Source organism: Dendrobates tinctorius, unplaced genomic scaffold (assembly GCF_039654945.1).
Source record: "Dendrobates tinctorius isolate UK_male_01 unplaced genomic scaffold, ASM3965494v1 ptg000073l, whole genome shotgun sequence".
Lineage (NCBI taxonomy): Eukaryota > Metazoa > Chordata > Amphibia > Anura > Dendrobatidae > Dendrobates > Dendrobates tinctorius.
The window spans coordinates 37,736,216-37,753,118 of record NW_027361741.1 but is presented as its reverse complement, the minus strand read 5'-3'; the positions used below and the strand labels follow the sequence as shown (position 1 = coordinate 37,753,118).

General features: G+C 42.5%; 1 protein-coding gene across 4 annotated transcripts in view; it reads right to left on the bottom strand.

Annotated features, from left to right (window-relative positions):
• Window positions 1-16,903, bottom strand: part of LOC141096266 (serotransferrin-1-like) — a 187,480-nt gene that overhangs the window by 128,166 nt on the left and 42,411 nt on the right. The window contains exons 1-2 of one of the 4 annotated variants that reach the window (XM_073582800.1): window positions 13,676-14,011; window positions 11,321-11,401 (exon numbers count right to left, since the gene is read on the bottom strand). In XM_073582800.1, coding sequence (XP_073438901.1) covers window positions 11,321-11,323 — 3 coding nt within the window. In that variant the 5' untranslated portion in view covers window positions 11,324-11,401; window positions 13,676-14,011. Of the gene's footprint in view, window positions 1-7,284; window positions 7,490-11,320; window positions 11,402-13,675; window positions 14,012-16,903 lie in introns of those variants that run through there. The other 3 variants (XM_073582799.1, XM_073582798.1, XM_073582802.1) reach the window with 3 other exon arrangements.

Sequence of the window (16,903 nt, the reverse complement as noted above, 5' to 3'; positions counted from 1 at the left end):
TTCTTCCCAGCCTGGTGTGGGGGCTACAATTTTGCTTCTCGTGTCCTTTGACAGCTCTTTGGTCTTCACCATAGTGGAGTTTGGAGTGTGACTGTTTGAGGTTGTGGACAGGTGTCTTTTATACTGATAAGTTCAAACAGGTGCCGTTACTACAGGTAATGAGTGGAGGACAGAGGAGCCTCTTAAAGAAGAAGTTACAGGTATGTGAGAGCCAGAAATCTTGCATGTTTTTAGGTGACCAAATACTTATTTTCTACCACAGTTTGCAAAATAAATCTTACCAAATCAGACAAGGTGATTTTTTGGACTTTTCTCATTTCGACTCTCATATTACTATTATTATTATTTATTTATATAGCACCATTAATTCCATGGTTCTGTACATGAGAAGGGGTTACATACAAAGTTATAGATATTGTTTACAGTAAACAAATTTACAATGACAGACTGGTACAGAAGGGAGAGGACCCATTCCTTGCGGACTTGCATTCTACGGGATGATGGGGAAGAGACAGAAGATCGGGGGTGCAGCAACTCTGGTGGTAGTGAGGCAGCAGCTCAGGTGGTGGTGAGGCGGCAGAATAGTTATTGCAGGCTTTGAGCTTTCCTGAAGAGATGGGTTTTCAGGTTCCGTCTGAAGGATCCGAGGGTGGTGAATAATCGGACGCGTTGAGGCGTGGAATTCCAGAGGATGGGGGATATTCAGGAGAAATCTTGGAGGCAGTTGTGTGAGGATTGAATAAGTTTGGAGAGTAGGAGGTCTTGGGTCTATCATACTTGTGGTCTACCTATGATGTCAATTACAGACCTCTCTCATCTTTTTAAGTGGGAGAACTTGCACAATTGGTGGATGACTAAATACTTTTTTTCCCAGTGTGTATGGTTTCTGAGACTCGTAACTTTGTGTGCTTGTTTTTTTCTCCGCTAAGCTGATGTTTATATTGATACCATTTTGAGCTACATATGACATATTGATCCTTTTTATTGTTTTTTTAGTGCGTTGACCGAGAAACTTTAATTCTGGAGTTTATATTTTTACTTCAAGACATTTAACATATGTTTTAAATAATTTTATATTTTCACAAACCGGTCTTTTTAGGACACGACAATACCACTTTTTTTTTATTATTTCTTTATTTTTAATTAATTATTGGGATAAAATGCAGATAATTCAAAGTGTTACATTTTTTAATTTTAATATTTTTATTAAACTTTTTTTATTTTTACTTTATTTTTTTAATCTGTGTTTTAATTATGTGTCTTCAACTATGCAAGCTTATATCTGGTAACCAGCTCTTTCAATCTCTGCTCTGAATCAACTCCTGTGTTTCTCCACTCCATTCAATGTCAGCAAGCAGTTAATCCTGAATGCTTTATATGTGTCTTCAACTATGCAAGCTTATATCTGGTAACCAGCTCTTTCAATCTCTGCTCTGAAACAACTCCTGTGTTTCTCCACTCCATTCAATGTCAGCAAGCAGTTAATCCTGAAGGCTTTATATGTGTAAATATGCAAGCTTATATCTGGTATATAGTTATTTCAACTTACTCTGCTTGTCCCCTTATGTTGTGAGGTCAAGAAACTTTTCAAAGTGCTTTATGATCCATGTAGTGCTGGACATCTGTTTATCTGACCATAACATTTATTGGGTCCTGCTGTCTCAATTTAGTTTGATTAAAGAGAAGAGAGAGAGCAAAAAAAAAAAAATCGAAGCCTTAGCCTCCTATATATTCAGACATAGCTTGGGGGAGCATTTATGCAGGGGGCACTTACGCACATGTAATCGAAGTACATGTATCAAAGTACGAGGCAGTTATAACATGGCAATTAGACAGGGCAGGAGACAGGTAAGACATTTACATACGTCTACTCCCTATACATTTGGAGTGCAACAAATATATACCAAATGCATTTGTGTAATTTATATCCTGGCCGCTGCATTCACACACATCCACCGCCCTGGCATTAACTATCTACACTCCATCCATATCGGCCCCTCACTCCTTTCCTCTCCTATGTATAGCACTCATGCTCTTTTCACATTGTTAAATTGCACAGATCCAGTCAGTCCCACCATTCAACATAAGAGACGCTCTCACACATCACTTAACTATCTGCTCACTCTTTCTATCCTCCTTCTCCTAGTTGCAGGAGACATTGCTCCCAACCCTGGTCCCCCATGTTACAGAAAGTCAAACCCCCCAACTGCTACACTCAGAAACCACTCTAATCTTATTAATATTCCCTGCATACCATCTGTCTCTCTTAATTGTGCACTTTGGAATTCTCGCTCAGTGTGTAACAAGCTCTCCTTCATTCATTACTTTTTCCTTTCTAATTCTCTTAACCTCCTGGCTCTTACTGAAACCTGGATCCAGCAGACACTACCGCTGCTGCTGCTCTTTCATACGGGGGACTACACTTCTCTCATACCCCAAGATCAGACAATAGAGCAGGTGGAGGCGTTGGTCTGCTCCTATCACCAAAAGGTACCTTTCAGGTTATCCCTCAACTACCCTCACTAGTCTTCCCTTCTTTTGAGGTCCATGCCGTCAGACTCTACACCCCCTTCTCCATGCGAGTGGTGGTGGTGTATCGTCCTCCCGGCCGTTGTCAACAGTTCCCGGATCATTTTGCCACTTGGCTTCCACAATTTCTCTCCTGTGACATCCCTACCCTCATCATGGGAGATTTCAACATCCCCATTGCTCTTCCCCTCTCCCCATCTGCTACTCACCTTTCATCTCTAACCTCTTCGTTTGGCCTTTCGCAGCTTACTAATTCTCCAACGCATGAAGACGGAAACTCCCTCGACTTGGTCTTCTCTAGGCTTTGTGCAGTGGATGATTTTGCAAACTCCCCTCTCCCGCGCTCTGATCACAAACTTCTTTCATTCTCTATCAAGAACTGCCAGGCTGCTCAGGTCACCCCCACTGTCCATACTTATAGAAACATACAGGCCATTAACACCCAGAAACTTATGAAGAACTTGCAGTCTTCATTGGCCCCTATCTCCTCCCTCTCCTGTCCTGATTCTGCATTGAAGCATTACAATGAAACACTTCAAAGTGCCCTGGATGAATTTGCACTCCCTATAAATAGAACACCACAACACAGACGGCGACAACCCTGGCACACCCTGCAAACATGTTTTCTGCAGCGGTGCTCCAGGTGCGCCGAATGTCTGTGGAGAAAATCCAATCTACACAAAGATTTCATCCATTATAAGTTTATGCTTAGAACATACAACACTGCCCTTCACCTCTCCAAACAAACCTATTTCAACACCCTCATCACCTCACTGTCCAATAACCCTAAACGTCTCTTTGACACTTTTCATTCTCTACTCAACCCAAGAGTACAGGCCCCAACCACGGAGCTCCGAGCTGATGATCTGGCCAATTACTTCAAAGAAAAAACTGACCAGATCCGACAGGAAATTATCTCCCAATCACCTCATACCATGCACTGTCCTCCCTCCCCCACTGCATCTAGCTCACTCTCTGATTTTGAACCAGTCACAGAAGAAGTAAGCAGGCTCCTTGCATCTTCTCGCCCAACCAGTTGCACCAGTGACCCATTTCCGTCACATCTCCTCCAGTCCCTTTCCCCTGCTGTCACCCCTCACCTAACTAAAATATTTAACCTCTCTCTTCTGGTATCTTTCCCTCCTCATTTAAGCATGCCATCATACATCCACTACTTAAAAAACCATCCCTCGACCAAAACTGTGCCGCTAAATATAGACCTGTCGCTAATCTTCCCTTCATCTCTAAACTCCTGGAATGCCTGGTCCACTCCCATCTTATCCGCTATCTCTTTGATAACTCTCTTCTCGACCCTTTCCAATCTGCTTTCCGCTCTTTGCACTCTACTGAAACTGCCCTCACTAAAGTCTCTAATGATCTACTAACAGCTAAATCAAATGGTCATTACTCCATGCTAATTCTCTTGGATCTCTCTGCAGCATTCGACATTGTGGATCATCAGCGCCTTCTCACTATGCTCCGTTCCATTGGCCTCAAGGACACCGTTCTCTCCTGGTTCTCCTCCTAGCTCTCTGACCTCTCCTTTACTGTATCTTTTGCCGCTTCCTCCTCCTCTCTCCTTCCCCTTACTGTTGGGGTTCCTTAAGGATCAGTCCTAGGCCCCCTCCTCTTCTCTTTGTACACTGCCTCTATTGGTCAAACAATCAGTAGATTTGGTTTCCAGTACCATCTCTATGCTGACGACACCCAATTATACGCTTCTTCTCCTGACTTCACGCCAGCATTTCTAGAAAACACCGGCAATTGTCTAAACGCTGTGTCTAACATCATGTCTTCACTATATCTGAAACTGAACCTGTCAAAGACTGAACTCCTGGTGTTTCCACCCGCTACTAATGTACCTATACCCGACATTGCCATTTCCGTGTATGGTTCCACTATTACTCCCCAGCAACATGCCCGCTGTCTTGGGGTCATACTTTACTCCGAGCTTTCCTTTGCCCCCACATTCGAACACTGGCTCGCTCTTGTCATCTGCACCTCAAAAACATTTCTAGAATTCGACCTTTTCTTACTTTTGACTCCGCAAAAACTCTTACTGTTTCTCTTATTCATTCTCGTCTCGACTATTGTAACTCTCTTCTAATCGGTCTCCCTCTTACCAAACTCTCCCCTCTCCAATCTGTCTTGAATGCTGCAGCCAGGATCATATTCCTCACCAATTGTTACACCGATGCCTCTACCTTGTGCCAGTCATTACACTGGCTACCCATCCACTCCAGAATTCAGTATAAACTTATTACCCTCACCCACAAAGCCCTCCATGGCTCAGCACCACCCTACATCTCATCCCTTGTTTCAGTATACCACCCTACCCACGCCCTCCGTTCTGCTGATGACCTGAGGTTAGCATCCTCAATAATCAGAACCTCCCACTCCCGTTTCCAAGACTTTACACGTGCTGCGCCAATTCTTTGGAATGCACTTCCCAGTTCAATACGATTAGTCCCCAATCCCCACAATTTTAAGCGTGCCCTGAAAACGTATTTATTCAGACTGGCCTACCGCCTCAACACATTAACCTAATCTATCCCTGGGTGGCACAGTAAAAAGTTTTACCATAACCAGGTTCCCCGCATCATGTTCCCACATGCTTTATGCATCCATTAGCCCTTTGTGTCTGTACTGTTACACACTTAACATTATGGCTGGTCCAAACAATCAGGGCAATTGTTACCACCCACATTTCGTGTCTACCTCTTTCCTCATAGACTGTAAGCTTGCGAGCAGGGCCCTCATTCCTCTTGGTATTTGTTATAATCTATGTGATTATTGTTGTGCTGTAATGTCTACTGTCTGTACAAATCCCCTCTGAACCTCTGAAATGTAAAGTGCTGCGGAATATGTCAGCGCTATAGAAATAAAATTTATTATTATTATTTTATTAATCTTTCTTGTGGACTTGAACCTTAGAATATTTAATTACTTATACTGTATAAGGCAATATTATATTACAGTATTGAATTATATAGGGAAACTATGGTTCTCCTTTGGAGCTCAGCCCGTAGCTGAGCTTTTTTACAGGATCAAGATGGCAGTTACAGTGGCCTGTAAACAGGCCCCTGATCTGCAATCTTGTGGAGTCGATGGAAACCGGTGACCAGTGCTGACATAATTAAAACGCTGCTGTCAGAAATTGACAGTAGCATTTAAGCGGCTAAACTACAGCTATTGGAGCTCGTTCCAGCCTCTTTAGTTAGAGGCAGAGGACAGCTATGTGATGCACCTGGCATCTGTTTGGTATGAAGCAGGCTCAGCTCATGGGCCTGCTGCATACATTCCTTATTGAACTATGATGAAAATGTATGTCATAGGTCATCAAGGGTTTAAAGGGAACCTGCCAGGAGCTTTAAGATCATCTAATAACACAGCTGGGTAGGATAGCATAACACAAGTACAAACATTTATTGGAAACAAATGGATATTCCATCGCTGGGAAAATAAACTTTGAATCTTTATGTGAATGAGACTGCAAATGCTGGATGTAGCAGTTTAGAGGTTATAGCAGCGCAAAAAAGAGATGCCAATGAAACACATTGGTGTGGTGTATGGGGTCATAATGAAGATAATCTATGCATCAGCCCACTCTTGGTAGACTTGCAGCCCCATTCGCATAAAAGGTTACAAATATTATTTTCTTATCAATTCAGTTGTGGCCAGGATGGTATTTTTGAACTTGTCTTTTACTATCTTACCCAGCCACGTAATTGGTTTACTGATCTTAAAGCTACTGACAGGTTTACTTTAAATGTTGAAATTGAGACATGAGTTCCTTCAGATTTGAGATGTTGAATAGCACTTGGTGTAAAGCTGATATATCCATGAAAATAAAATACATCATGACAGAACTCCACCAAAGAACTTCACAGTAAGTTATTTGGCTCCACCAAGTGTGGCGGTATCTCTGCTATAATGATTATTGAACAGTGTCTCCGATATATATTAGTACAATACAATGGTATTTATGGGTATAGTCTCAGATAGTATTATTTATATGTACAGTATAGCAGTAATATTTCCGTGGACACTGAACCAGGGTCTTGCAAATCTTTTACTCAACTCTAGTGTCCAATATATAGTAGTAATGCTGAAAATGAACAAAATTTTAGAATAGAATGTGGTTCCTAACAAAATCATTTTCTAGAGTGGGATTAGTGTTCCTAATGTGACACTAAACCTAGGAGCTTTAGGTTACACCTTTGAACAGACATATGAATCCATCCATGTAAGCACTGCAGAACCAGAATTCAAAAAGTATAACATTACGGAACACATTTCTATCAGTTTATCAATTTGCTTCAGTGATAGATGAGATGACTGCTGTCAAGTACAATCTAAATCTTTCGTTTTGGATGATAATAGTCAAATGTCTTTGTTCAACTAGTGAATTAGTGAAATGTATGTTAAAGAACAGCATGTGGCACTCAAAACCACATACGGCGGAAATAGTATTTTTATTACTGTCTCGTAGCTGCTCTGGGCATATGTACAGCATTATATGTTCATTATTAAGACTGTTCTGCTTATATGTTCTGACTGTATGTATGAGGTCTTATTATTGCACCGCTTTGCTTTCTTTTAACAGAAGCAGAGAAAAAGTGAGTAGTAAAGTGAATGTGTTTACTGAAGCCAGCTTCCGGCCTGTGTCGTGCCTGTTTCTGTAATCCAGTGCAGTTCGGCAGTTTGCAGACACTTGTACACACTTGTCAAGTAATGTGCTAATTTCTTACCCACCTGAAGCCATGTAGTGAAGCATGGCAGAGAGGAAAAACACACGCAGAAAATCTATCGGATGCATGTTTGTGGAGATATCTGCTCACGTGCTGCTCTGCTGATGAGAGGTACTGGAAGTCCATCACAGGATAAGGGAGGGGAATGAAAGAGGGAGATAGAGACAAGGCTGCACATGGAACACATTAATAACATATGTATTACCCTATGGCCATTTCTAGCCTGATGTCCTACAGCCAACATAACAGTGTAATATTCCAGGGGAAATCAGGGTCATTTAGTACATATTTTTTTCTTCTCACAAAGCTTAATGGTCAGAGTCCCCTTTCCCATTATGCCACTGGTTCCCAAGCTATCGCAAACACCATGAACCCTTCATCCTTGGCTGTTTGATCATGTAATATGACCCAGGACCTATATGAGAGGTGCCACCAAGGGCAAACACAATATTTTTGAAGCAAGGTTTCTAAATGTATTGATTCTACAAATGAGGCAACAAAGCTATTTCTGTGGAATTGCAGATTTTTAGGGATTATCTTTACTCCTGGAGGTCTTTAGCGTTTTATGCATGGGATTTTCTTTTCACTATGTCATAGAGAAAAATGTATAAATGTATAAATGATTCATAGTGGCAGCTAGTGTTACTTTTTTGTGATTGTGGAGCTGGCAGTGACCGTACCAGGGTATATATATTCCGTGCATTGGAATCGGAGGTGTATATACCATTCACTTACTTTGAGTTTCCCAATGACTGCTTCCTAGTGGAAGCAGCCATGGCCTCTCTATCACTTGTCACTCAATTGCTTCATTGTCCTGAGGATTGGAAGCAGTCGAGTAACAAAGTGTGATAATAGCAGTGTGATCTGCACGACCCCCCACGGCTGTTATCTTTGACACACCAGGTATGACTATAAAGCCTGTGGATATATCCACCTAACCCTTGAAGTTGTTATAGACTGTGATGCAGACTGGCATTTCTTTATCTGAGGTAGTACTGAGTTCTCTGTCACTTTTTTGTCTGTATGCAAAGTAAGTGTTAGGACTGGAGTAGTACGGAAGGACTGGAGCAGGATGGAACAGGAACACCGGAGGCAGGACTGGAGTAGGACAGCAGAGTACAGCAGGGGACACGGATAGCAGGCCTGAGAAGCTGCTGCAGGGAGCACACGAGAACGGGACTGTGAGACTGCAGAGAGCACACGAAGAAGCGAGGCCCAGTCTGCTAGGAAACACAACGATCAGGCGCCTCCATCAGGGGGAAGCGGCCTGATATGCCCCTGTCTGGTCTGCCATTGGTCAGGAGGTGCTTCCGGGTCAGGGCATAGCCGGAGCACAAGAAGCAGAAGGGAGGCGCGGTAGCGGCCTATGGCGCATGCGCATTGCATGCAAAGACGCTGTCGGCCGCGCGCCTGTCAGAGGTGACCGCCGTGGCTGTTGGGCTGGGAGGGGCTGCGGCGTGGGAGCAATAGCCGGGTGAGTATGCAGAGATGGCGTGGTTGCAGAGGCCGGGTGAGTATGTCGGAACGGCGTGACAGTAAGCATGTCCTTGCAGTCATTATGTTTGATTACAAAGAGGTTTCCACTCCAAACACTGCTTGATTCCCCTCTCCCCATTCACTGTTTTACTAGCTTCTGTAATACACTTCATTTGCTTTGGGAAAACGTTCCACAACAACAATGTGGTATATAGATACTTGTCACTGCTGTAACATCAAGCTTGACCCAATGCAAAAACTCCAATAAGGCCCATAAATATCAAAGGGTCCTTAAGGCTATGGGCCCACGTAGCATTTTAAAACGCACACTAAAAACCGGACTCCTTGCCAGGAATCGCGATTCTGTTTGCGATTTTGCCGCGATTTTCTCAAGCACCCTCCAAGCGATTTGAAGCATCGCTTGGAAAGTGATTGACAGGTCGGTCACACTCATCAAACATAGTGTTTGACAAGTGTGAGCAGCTTTTTACTATTGAGGCCGCCTATGCGGCATCAATAGTAAAAGATAAAATGTTAAAAATGATAAAAAAATAAAAAATCGGGGTATATTTACCTTCCGACTTCCCGCGCTGCCATCCCGGGCCACAGGGTTCCCACTAATACCTTGCGAGACCTGTGATGACATTGGTCTTGCGTTACTATAGCGATCTCGCGAGATCGCTAGAGTCACGCGAGACTACGTCATCACAGGACCTTGCCGCAAGGCATTACTGGGAACGCTTAGGCCGGGAATGCAGCGCGGGACATCGGAAGGTAAATATACCCCGATTTTTTATTTTTTATTCTTTTTTTTACAGGGGTTTGGTACCCATGGCCTGGAGGACAGTCTCCTCTCCTCCACACCGTGGGTACCAACCGCACATGAGATGCTTTACTTCCCGCAAGGTGGGCATAGCCACATGCGGGAAGTAAGCGATTCTCATGCATTCCTATGGGTGCGGAATCGCGGCAATTCTTTGCGATTCCGCACAAAAGAATGACCATGCTGCGATTTTTTTCCGCGATGCGTTTCCGTCGCGGAAAAAAGCGCAGCATTAGCACAGCATGTGCGGAATGCCATAGAAATGCATGGGGGGCGTTTTGTACACGATTTTTAAACGTTTTCGCGCCGAAAATCGCAGCAAAAACGCTTAAAAATCGCATCATGGGCACATAGCCTAAATGTTTCAGTCTTAGATAAATCCAAGGCATATTTGGGCCCTCTAGACCACTGTGCCTGGGAGCAACTGCAACTCCTGAACCCACTATAATTCTGCCACTGGAGCTTGGACAAGAGAACACTGGTTTAATAGCCATCAGTATATAACTATCCCTTATTCATTAACCCCTTAACACAACATCATATACAAAATATAAATAGGGGGTTTCCACTTTACTAGTAGAACAAAAGCACTGGAAAAGTAACATGGCAGCTAAAAACTTATTCAGCACAATCTGTACTACCAAATCCAAATGCCCCTCTTTTTGCTGAACCCCACAGTGTGCTTAAACTTCTATTAGCGTCCATATTTACGGCATTACTGTAGCAATAAAAAAAAACTTAATTTGCAAGGTGCAATCACTACAAAAGCACAAGATGGGCACAATGAATGGGCACTAAACTGGCATAATTGCGATTTTCACTTTGCAGCATCCGATACATGCTTTTTCCTGTAGAATACTCATGAAACCAAAGTAGTTTCTGCATTTATAGATGAATTTATTGAGGGGTGTAATTTCCAAAATGTGGTCACTTTTGGGGATTTTCTACTGTTTTGACACTTTAAGGGCTCTGTAAATGGCACTCACAATTTTTTTTAAAACAACATATGCGTTTTAGAAGTCAGATAGTGCTCTTTCTCCTCCGAGCCCTGAACTTGAGGGCAAAGAGTAGTTTTTGACCACATACAGAGTATCAATGCTTTCAGGAGAAATTGCATAGCAAATTGTGCGATCCGGTTTTACCCATTACCCCTTGTGAAAGTGAAAAATGTTCAGCTACTATAACATTTAGTAAGAAAAATATATATTTTTAATTATACAGACCAATGTTATAAAATTCAGTGAGGCACATGTGAGTGTAAAATACTTAATACATCCCTAGATAAACTCCTTGATTGGTATAGTTTCCAAAATGGGGCCACTTATAAGTGATTTTCCATAATTGCACTCCAAAAGTCCAATAGCATGCCTTCCCTTCTAAGCACCACCAAAAGACCAAAATGTGGTATCTAGCCACTCATGTGGGTATCACTGTTTTCAGAAGAAATTGCATATCAAGTTTTGTGTCCACGTTCTCCTATTACCTCTTTTGACAATGAAAAACTTGAGGGTAAAGTAACATTTAGTGGAGAAAAACTAAATTTTAAACTTTCACTTCTCAAATGTATTAATTTCTGAGAAGCAACTGTGAGTCAAAATGCTCACCACACACCTAGATGATTTTTTTTAGAAATTTATCTTAAAAAATGTGGTCACTTGTTGGAGGTTGTCGTATTTCAAAGATTTTGCATCCCCCCTTCTCCCCATACAGTCAATAAGAAAAATTCTGCCCAGTTACAAACCATTTGCTAGCTCCTTTTGAAGCTTCCATGTTTGACACCTCTCGGTATTTTTCCACGAGACCTCCCTGTGGTTCTGAGTTCCTGCAATAAGAGTAGGCAGATGTCATCTCCTTTGTGTAGAGACAGTATGTGGACATAGCGTTGGTAGTTATTTTACTGACATTATACTGTAGCTTCCCTTACAATTTTATATACTTCCTTCACACTTAGTAAAAGAGATGTTCATAGTTCAGTGTTTTACTTTATTGGAAATACAACACTGGTTTCTTACATTCCCCCCAAAAAACAAACAATTCATTCTGACTAGAATGATGCACCATAACAATGCAGTAATTCGTCGAGATGACAAAAGCCGCAGATGATATTACATTATAATTCCACCAAAGTGGCAGTTGATCAACTAATGGCTAAGTACACAAGCAAACGCAAAACCAATTGGTGGCCAATGGTTTTATTTTATAACATTATTGATGTATCTGCCTACAATACATTTGTTTTATGGCATTAAATAAACCCTGACTGGAACAACAATAACCTGTATAAACAAAGACTCTTTCTGGAAAAATTCTGAAAGACACTTGTTATGCCATCTAATTTAGGAAGAAAAGTAAACCCTTAAGTGTAAAGCCCATGTGAATTAATTCTATGCAGAATGTAAGAATGCCTCAATATAGTAATAACTGAATCTGTACAACCTTTTTTTCTAAAGAAAATAAAGCAAACTAAAGTTAAAATTTTCATTTATCATTTGTTTTTGAAGAACCATGTTCACATACAGTTAAAGAACGCTAATCTAACAAATCCAAAATCTGTTAATCAAAACTAACAGACTATTGACTCGAATAGTACAAGTGTATAGCCAATATGAACAGAACAGCAGGGTTAAATCCTATCCAGCAGGCTTACTGGAACAGAGGATGTGATGACACAGCGTTTATTCTTAATTATGCCAGATGTATTGTTCAGTATGTCATTGGACATGCGTCATTGTTCATAGGAGCCCTTACGTTGACCCATATTCTATGTTAATCTGTGGAATGCCTGCTGATCACATATTGCATCACCCCCCTGCTGCTTGCTAGTCTACAGACCTTGAAGGACAATAATGCAGGTTAATTGAACAATCAAAAAATGAGGGATTACCTCCCCACACCTTCCCCCAATCCTCTGGTAGAGTGCCTTGAATGAGAGCTGTGGAATATAAAAAATGGAGGCTTCCTCTAACTACAAGGAGAGACTTTACAGGATAAGCCCATGGCTTCATCTGGTGGAATACAGATCTGCTCCACTGCCCATTACGGAACTCACAAAGATATTTGGAGAACCTCAGTTGGGACTGTACTATATGTTGTTGCTAGCTGTAGCTGAACACATGTGCCACTGTCGTGATATCCGTTGTCTGAAAGAGAATAGACTGTGACTGCAAACTATGCTGGCAGGAGATACAAAAGCCAATCAATAGTTGAGAGACAGTGGGTATCACCTAGTACTGGGGCAGTGAAACTACCGATCCTAGGTTGGTATGTTGTGGACTGGAGGCATCTCATTGTGGCCATCTACCTGGACTTGCTGTAAGATTGTGGACTGAAGAAATAAAACTAAATGCATCGTTAACCTGCTCAAGTGATTAATACAACTTACAGCCTTAGAGGAAACAGGGAGAAGATGAAGTTATATTCTCACTGCAGCCGCTTGCTTCTAGTCATCTGGGTGGCTCAGGGAGCCACAGTGCCTTGTGAAAGTATTTGGCCTCCTGGAACTTTTCAACCTTTTCCCACATATCATGCTTCAAACATAAAGATACCAAATGTAAATTTTTGGTGAAGAATCAACAAGTGGGACACAATTGTGAAGTTGAACAATATTTATTGGTTATTTTAAATTTTTGTGGGGGGCATGGCGTGGCTGAGCTTGAGACAAGACATGTTTACCAGGTGCTCCTGCTGAAGCTAAAGGATTATAAAGAGGGAAGTGACCCCTTGGCTATAAATTGAGCACCAATAGTGTCCAGAACCCATCCTGCTCCTCCAGAAGCTTAAAATTGTACAAGAGGGAAAAGCGGCTGCCCGGATTTGAGAGCTGGCCAAGTCCCAGGTGCCAGTGAAAAGAGAACAGACGCTATCTTCATACAGTGAGCTGCTGTGGAGGAAAGACATCCAGCATCACAGAGGTACCGTTTGAGGAGACTGTTGGACACTTTCCCTCCCCATCCCTGTTGAGTGGCCGCACTTCCCCCTCACTAGTTGTCTGAGAGGCCCGGGCACCAGAGACTCTGCAGCCTGACTGTGTCTCCTCGCACCCCTCCCCCACCTCCTCACATGTGCTGACAGCCGCTGGCCAGCACTCATTACATACCTCTGCTGGGGAGCTTGGTGAATTCATCTCCTGCTCCTGACTTCCCTGGCTGCAGGCCTGCCTGTCACCAGGATCTGAAGCTACCCGAGGGAGACCCGGGGACATTGGTGACATTCTGGACTCTTTTTCCGGCCCCTGGCCGGCGCCATATTGCAGGGAGAGGCAACGCTGGGGGCTGAAGCTGGGAGCACAGCACAAACCGGCCCTGTGAGATAAAATTGCACCCAGAGTTGTGGCTGAGGAGGGGGGGAGACGGGAGGGAGGGGAAGGAGGGAGAGAAAATATACAATAAAAATATAATCCACTGAAAACATCAAAAAACAGGGTCTGGGTCTGAAGGAGGAGAAAGGAGGAGGAGAAGAAGGAAAGAGAGGAGGGGAGAGAAACAGCCATAAAGGCGAAGGAGACTGGGGAAGAAAGGGGACATTATATGTCCTGAAGAGTTAACCCTCAGGTTTTTTTTCCCTCTGAGTGTTTTTTTTCTCAAGCTAGAGGTCCCAGAATAGCAGAAATAAAGATTCAGGACACTCTCTTTAGAATCAGACTCATTGCTGAGATAATAGTGACACCAAGTGGTCACTTTGAAGATCAGCATCCATCTATCTCAAAATAAAGGACGAACCTAACTACTTGCGCATCCCTTAAAAATGTGACTACCTTCATGAAAATCTATACGGGGGGAATGTGAATGACGCTAAAATAGCTACCCGATATCGCTGAATTTCAACGTCTAAAGATGGTCAAGATTGGTAGATCCACACCAGTTTCTTCTGGATCTAAAGTTTCTCTAACTCAAGTAGATATGAATAAATTCCTTAATAAAAAACAAACTAAATCCACCGCGACTAAATCCAAGCCTCTAGTGCCCATGGATCAGCACTCTCAAGGCGACTCTGAATCAGATATAGTAAGCAATATGGAGAACAATGGTAGCATGGGAGACCAACCTGTCTCTAGATCCTTCATAAAGAGGATACTTATTAAATTTCTTGAACCGTTGGTCAAAGACTTATCCGTCATTAAGCAAGAAATCTCACAAATAGGCCACAGGGTGGATACGCTCGAGTCATCCAATTCTACCATAATCCAGCAAACCAATGAGGCTATAGCTTGCTCACAGAGCCAAGGAGAACATATCAACAAAATATATTCTATCCTTGAGGATCATGAGAATAGAGAAAGAAGGAATAACTTGCGGATAAAGGGCATCCCTGAATCAGTAGCGGCTGAAGCGCTGTCCGCAACCTTGATTGAAATATTTTCTAAACTTCTGTCTCAAGATGACCCCTCACAATTTGAGATAGTAAGGGCACATAGGTCATTAAAACCAAGACCCAAAATGGGAGACCCTCCACGGGATGTAATTTGCCGTTTTTTGTATTATCGTACTAAGGATTTAATAATAAGGCGTTCAAGGGAAGCAGAAAATATAACATTTGAGGATTCCCCAATCTTGATCTTTCAGGACCTAGCAGCATCGACATTAAATAAGAGACGTCTTCTAAAACCCTTTACTGAGGCTTTGCGCCATAACCAATACCGCTGGTTGTACCCATTTGGCATCGCAATAACTTCCAAGGACAAACGCATCCAGGCCAGGAACTCGGCGGAAATCCAAGAGGCGTGCAAAAAGCTGGGGATAGTTCTGGAAAAGTATCCGGATATATAGGTATACCATCCAGTTCCTTCACTGCATCCTCTGTCCCGGCTCGAGCCTTGGAATCTGGTCCAATCAGCAAAGTCCACTCGAAACCGGCGTAAAGCAGCAAAGCCAAAATCTATCCGGATGAAGAAAACTGACGAGCTGATGGCCTAAGACAAGGACATGTCCATGACATGGGAACTGCCTGTCGGATATGGCCGATCAGCAACGATAGAGTCATCTGGAGGCTGCTTAGTTTGACTTTATTGTATACCTGTGCTTTCTTTTTGTGTTCTAATTTTCGTTTCAGGTAGAAAGGTCAAACTGCGGCATCAATCGATATCTATGGCGGATTTCATGGACCTCATGTGTGAGTAGAGCACTACTCAGAACAGTTTATTGTTGCTTCCTTTCTCGGGGGAGCCTGCTCGATCCACTTTGATATATCTTGACTGTGAGTGAGGGGGCAGGCATTGCTCCAAGAGATAGGAAAGAGATGATTATATATGAGGCCTGTGATACTGGCGTCATCATAATCACTGTTAATTGTCTCAAATCAACATGGTTTATGTTACTGTTATTTGCACTGGCATTGACCAGTACACTACCCCAGTTAAAGTAAATTTAATACCACTATACTCCAATTACCCCTTGTTATTGTCCTCCCCTGGTTGGTCCTGTGAGGTCACACTGCAGAACAAAGGTCCGCACACTCACTTCAATTTATATGGAAGCTAATCAAAGTACACTAAAATTAGCAAGCTTTAACACGCATGGCTTAAATTCACCTATCCCAACAGCACAGACACTGAATTGGTTGAAAAAAGAAAATTTTAATATTCTTCTTTTACAAGAAACGCACTTTCAAATTGAGAAACTTCCCTCTTTTGATAATTCATATTACAACCCGTGGTACCACGCCACTTCCCCCCAGAAGAGTTCTAGAGGGGTGTCAATTGCATTTGACAAGAATACTTCTTTTTTACTATCTGACTCACTGGCTGATCCAGAGGAGAGATATATTTTTATAAAAGGCCTACTGGCAGGAACCTTGGTCACTATTGGCAACTTATACGCCCCCAACAAAAAACAAATCAAATGGATTACATCCAAACTAAATCAATTCCGCTCCTTCTTAGAGGGCATACCACTTCTTGGAGGGGACCTTAATATACCTCTAGACCCAATCTTGGCTTCGTCCACAAAAAAATGTCAGATTTCATACCAAAACATTATCAGGATAAAGAAATCCCTGCATAGTCTTTCATTAATAGATGTGTGGCGACATATGCACCCTAATGACCTTGACTACACTTTTTTCTCCCATCCCCATAATTCCTACCACAGAATCGATTATATTTTCCTACCAAGATCTTTGTTGCCGAACCTATTTAAAGCAGAAATTCTTCCCTCAGTACACTCTGACCACTCGATAGTTGCAGTATGGTTTTCAACTTCAAAACCCCATTCCGGGTATCGCTCATGGAGGCTAAATGATTCAATTCTAACCTCAGACACTAACAAACAACGAATCAGAAACATTCTAACAGACTATTTTAAGAATAATGTTTCTCCAGAGGTGAGCT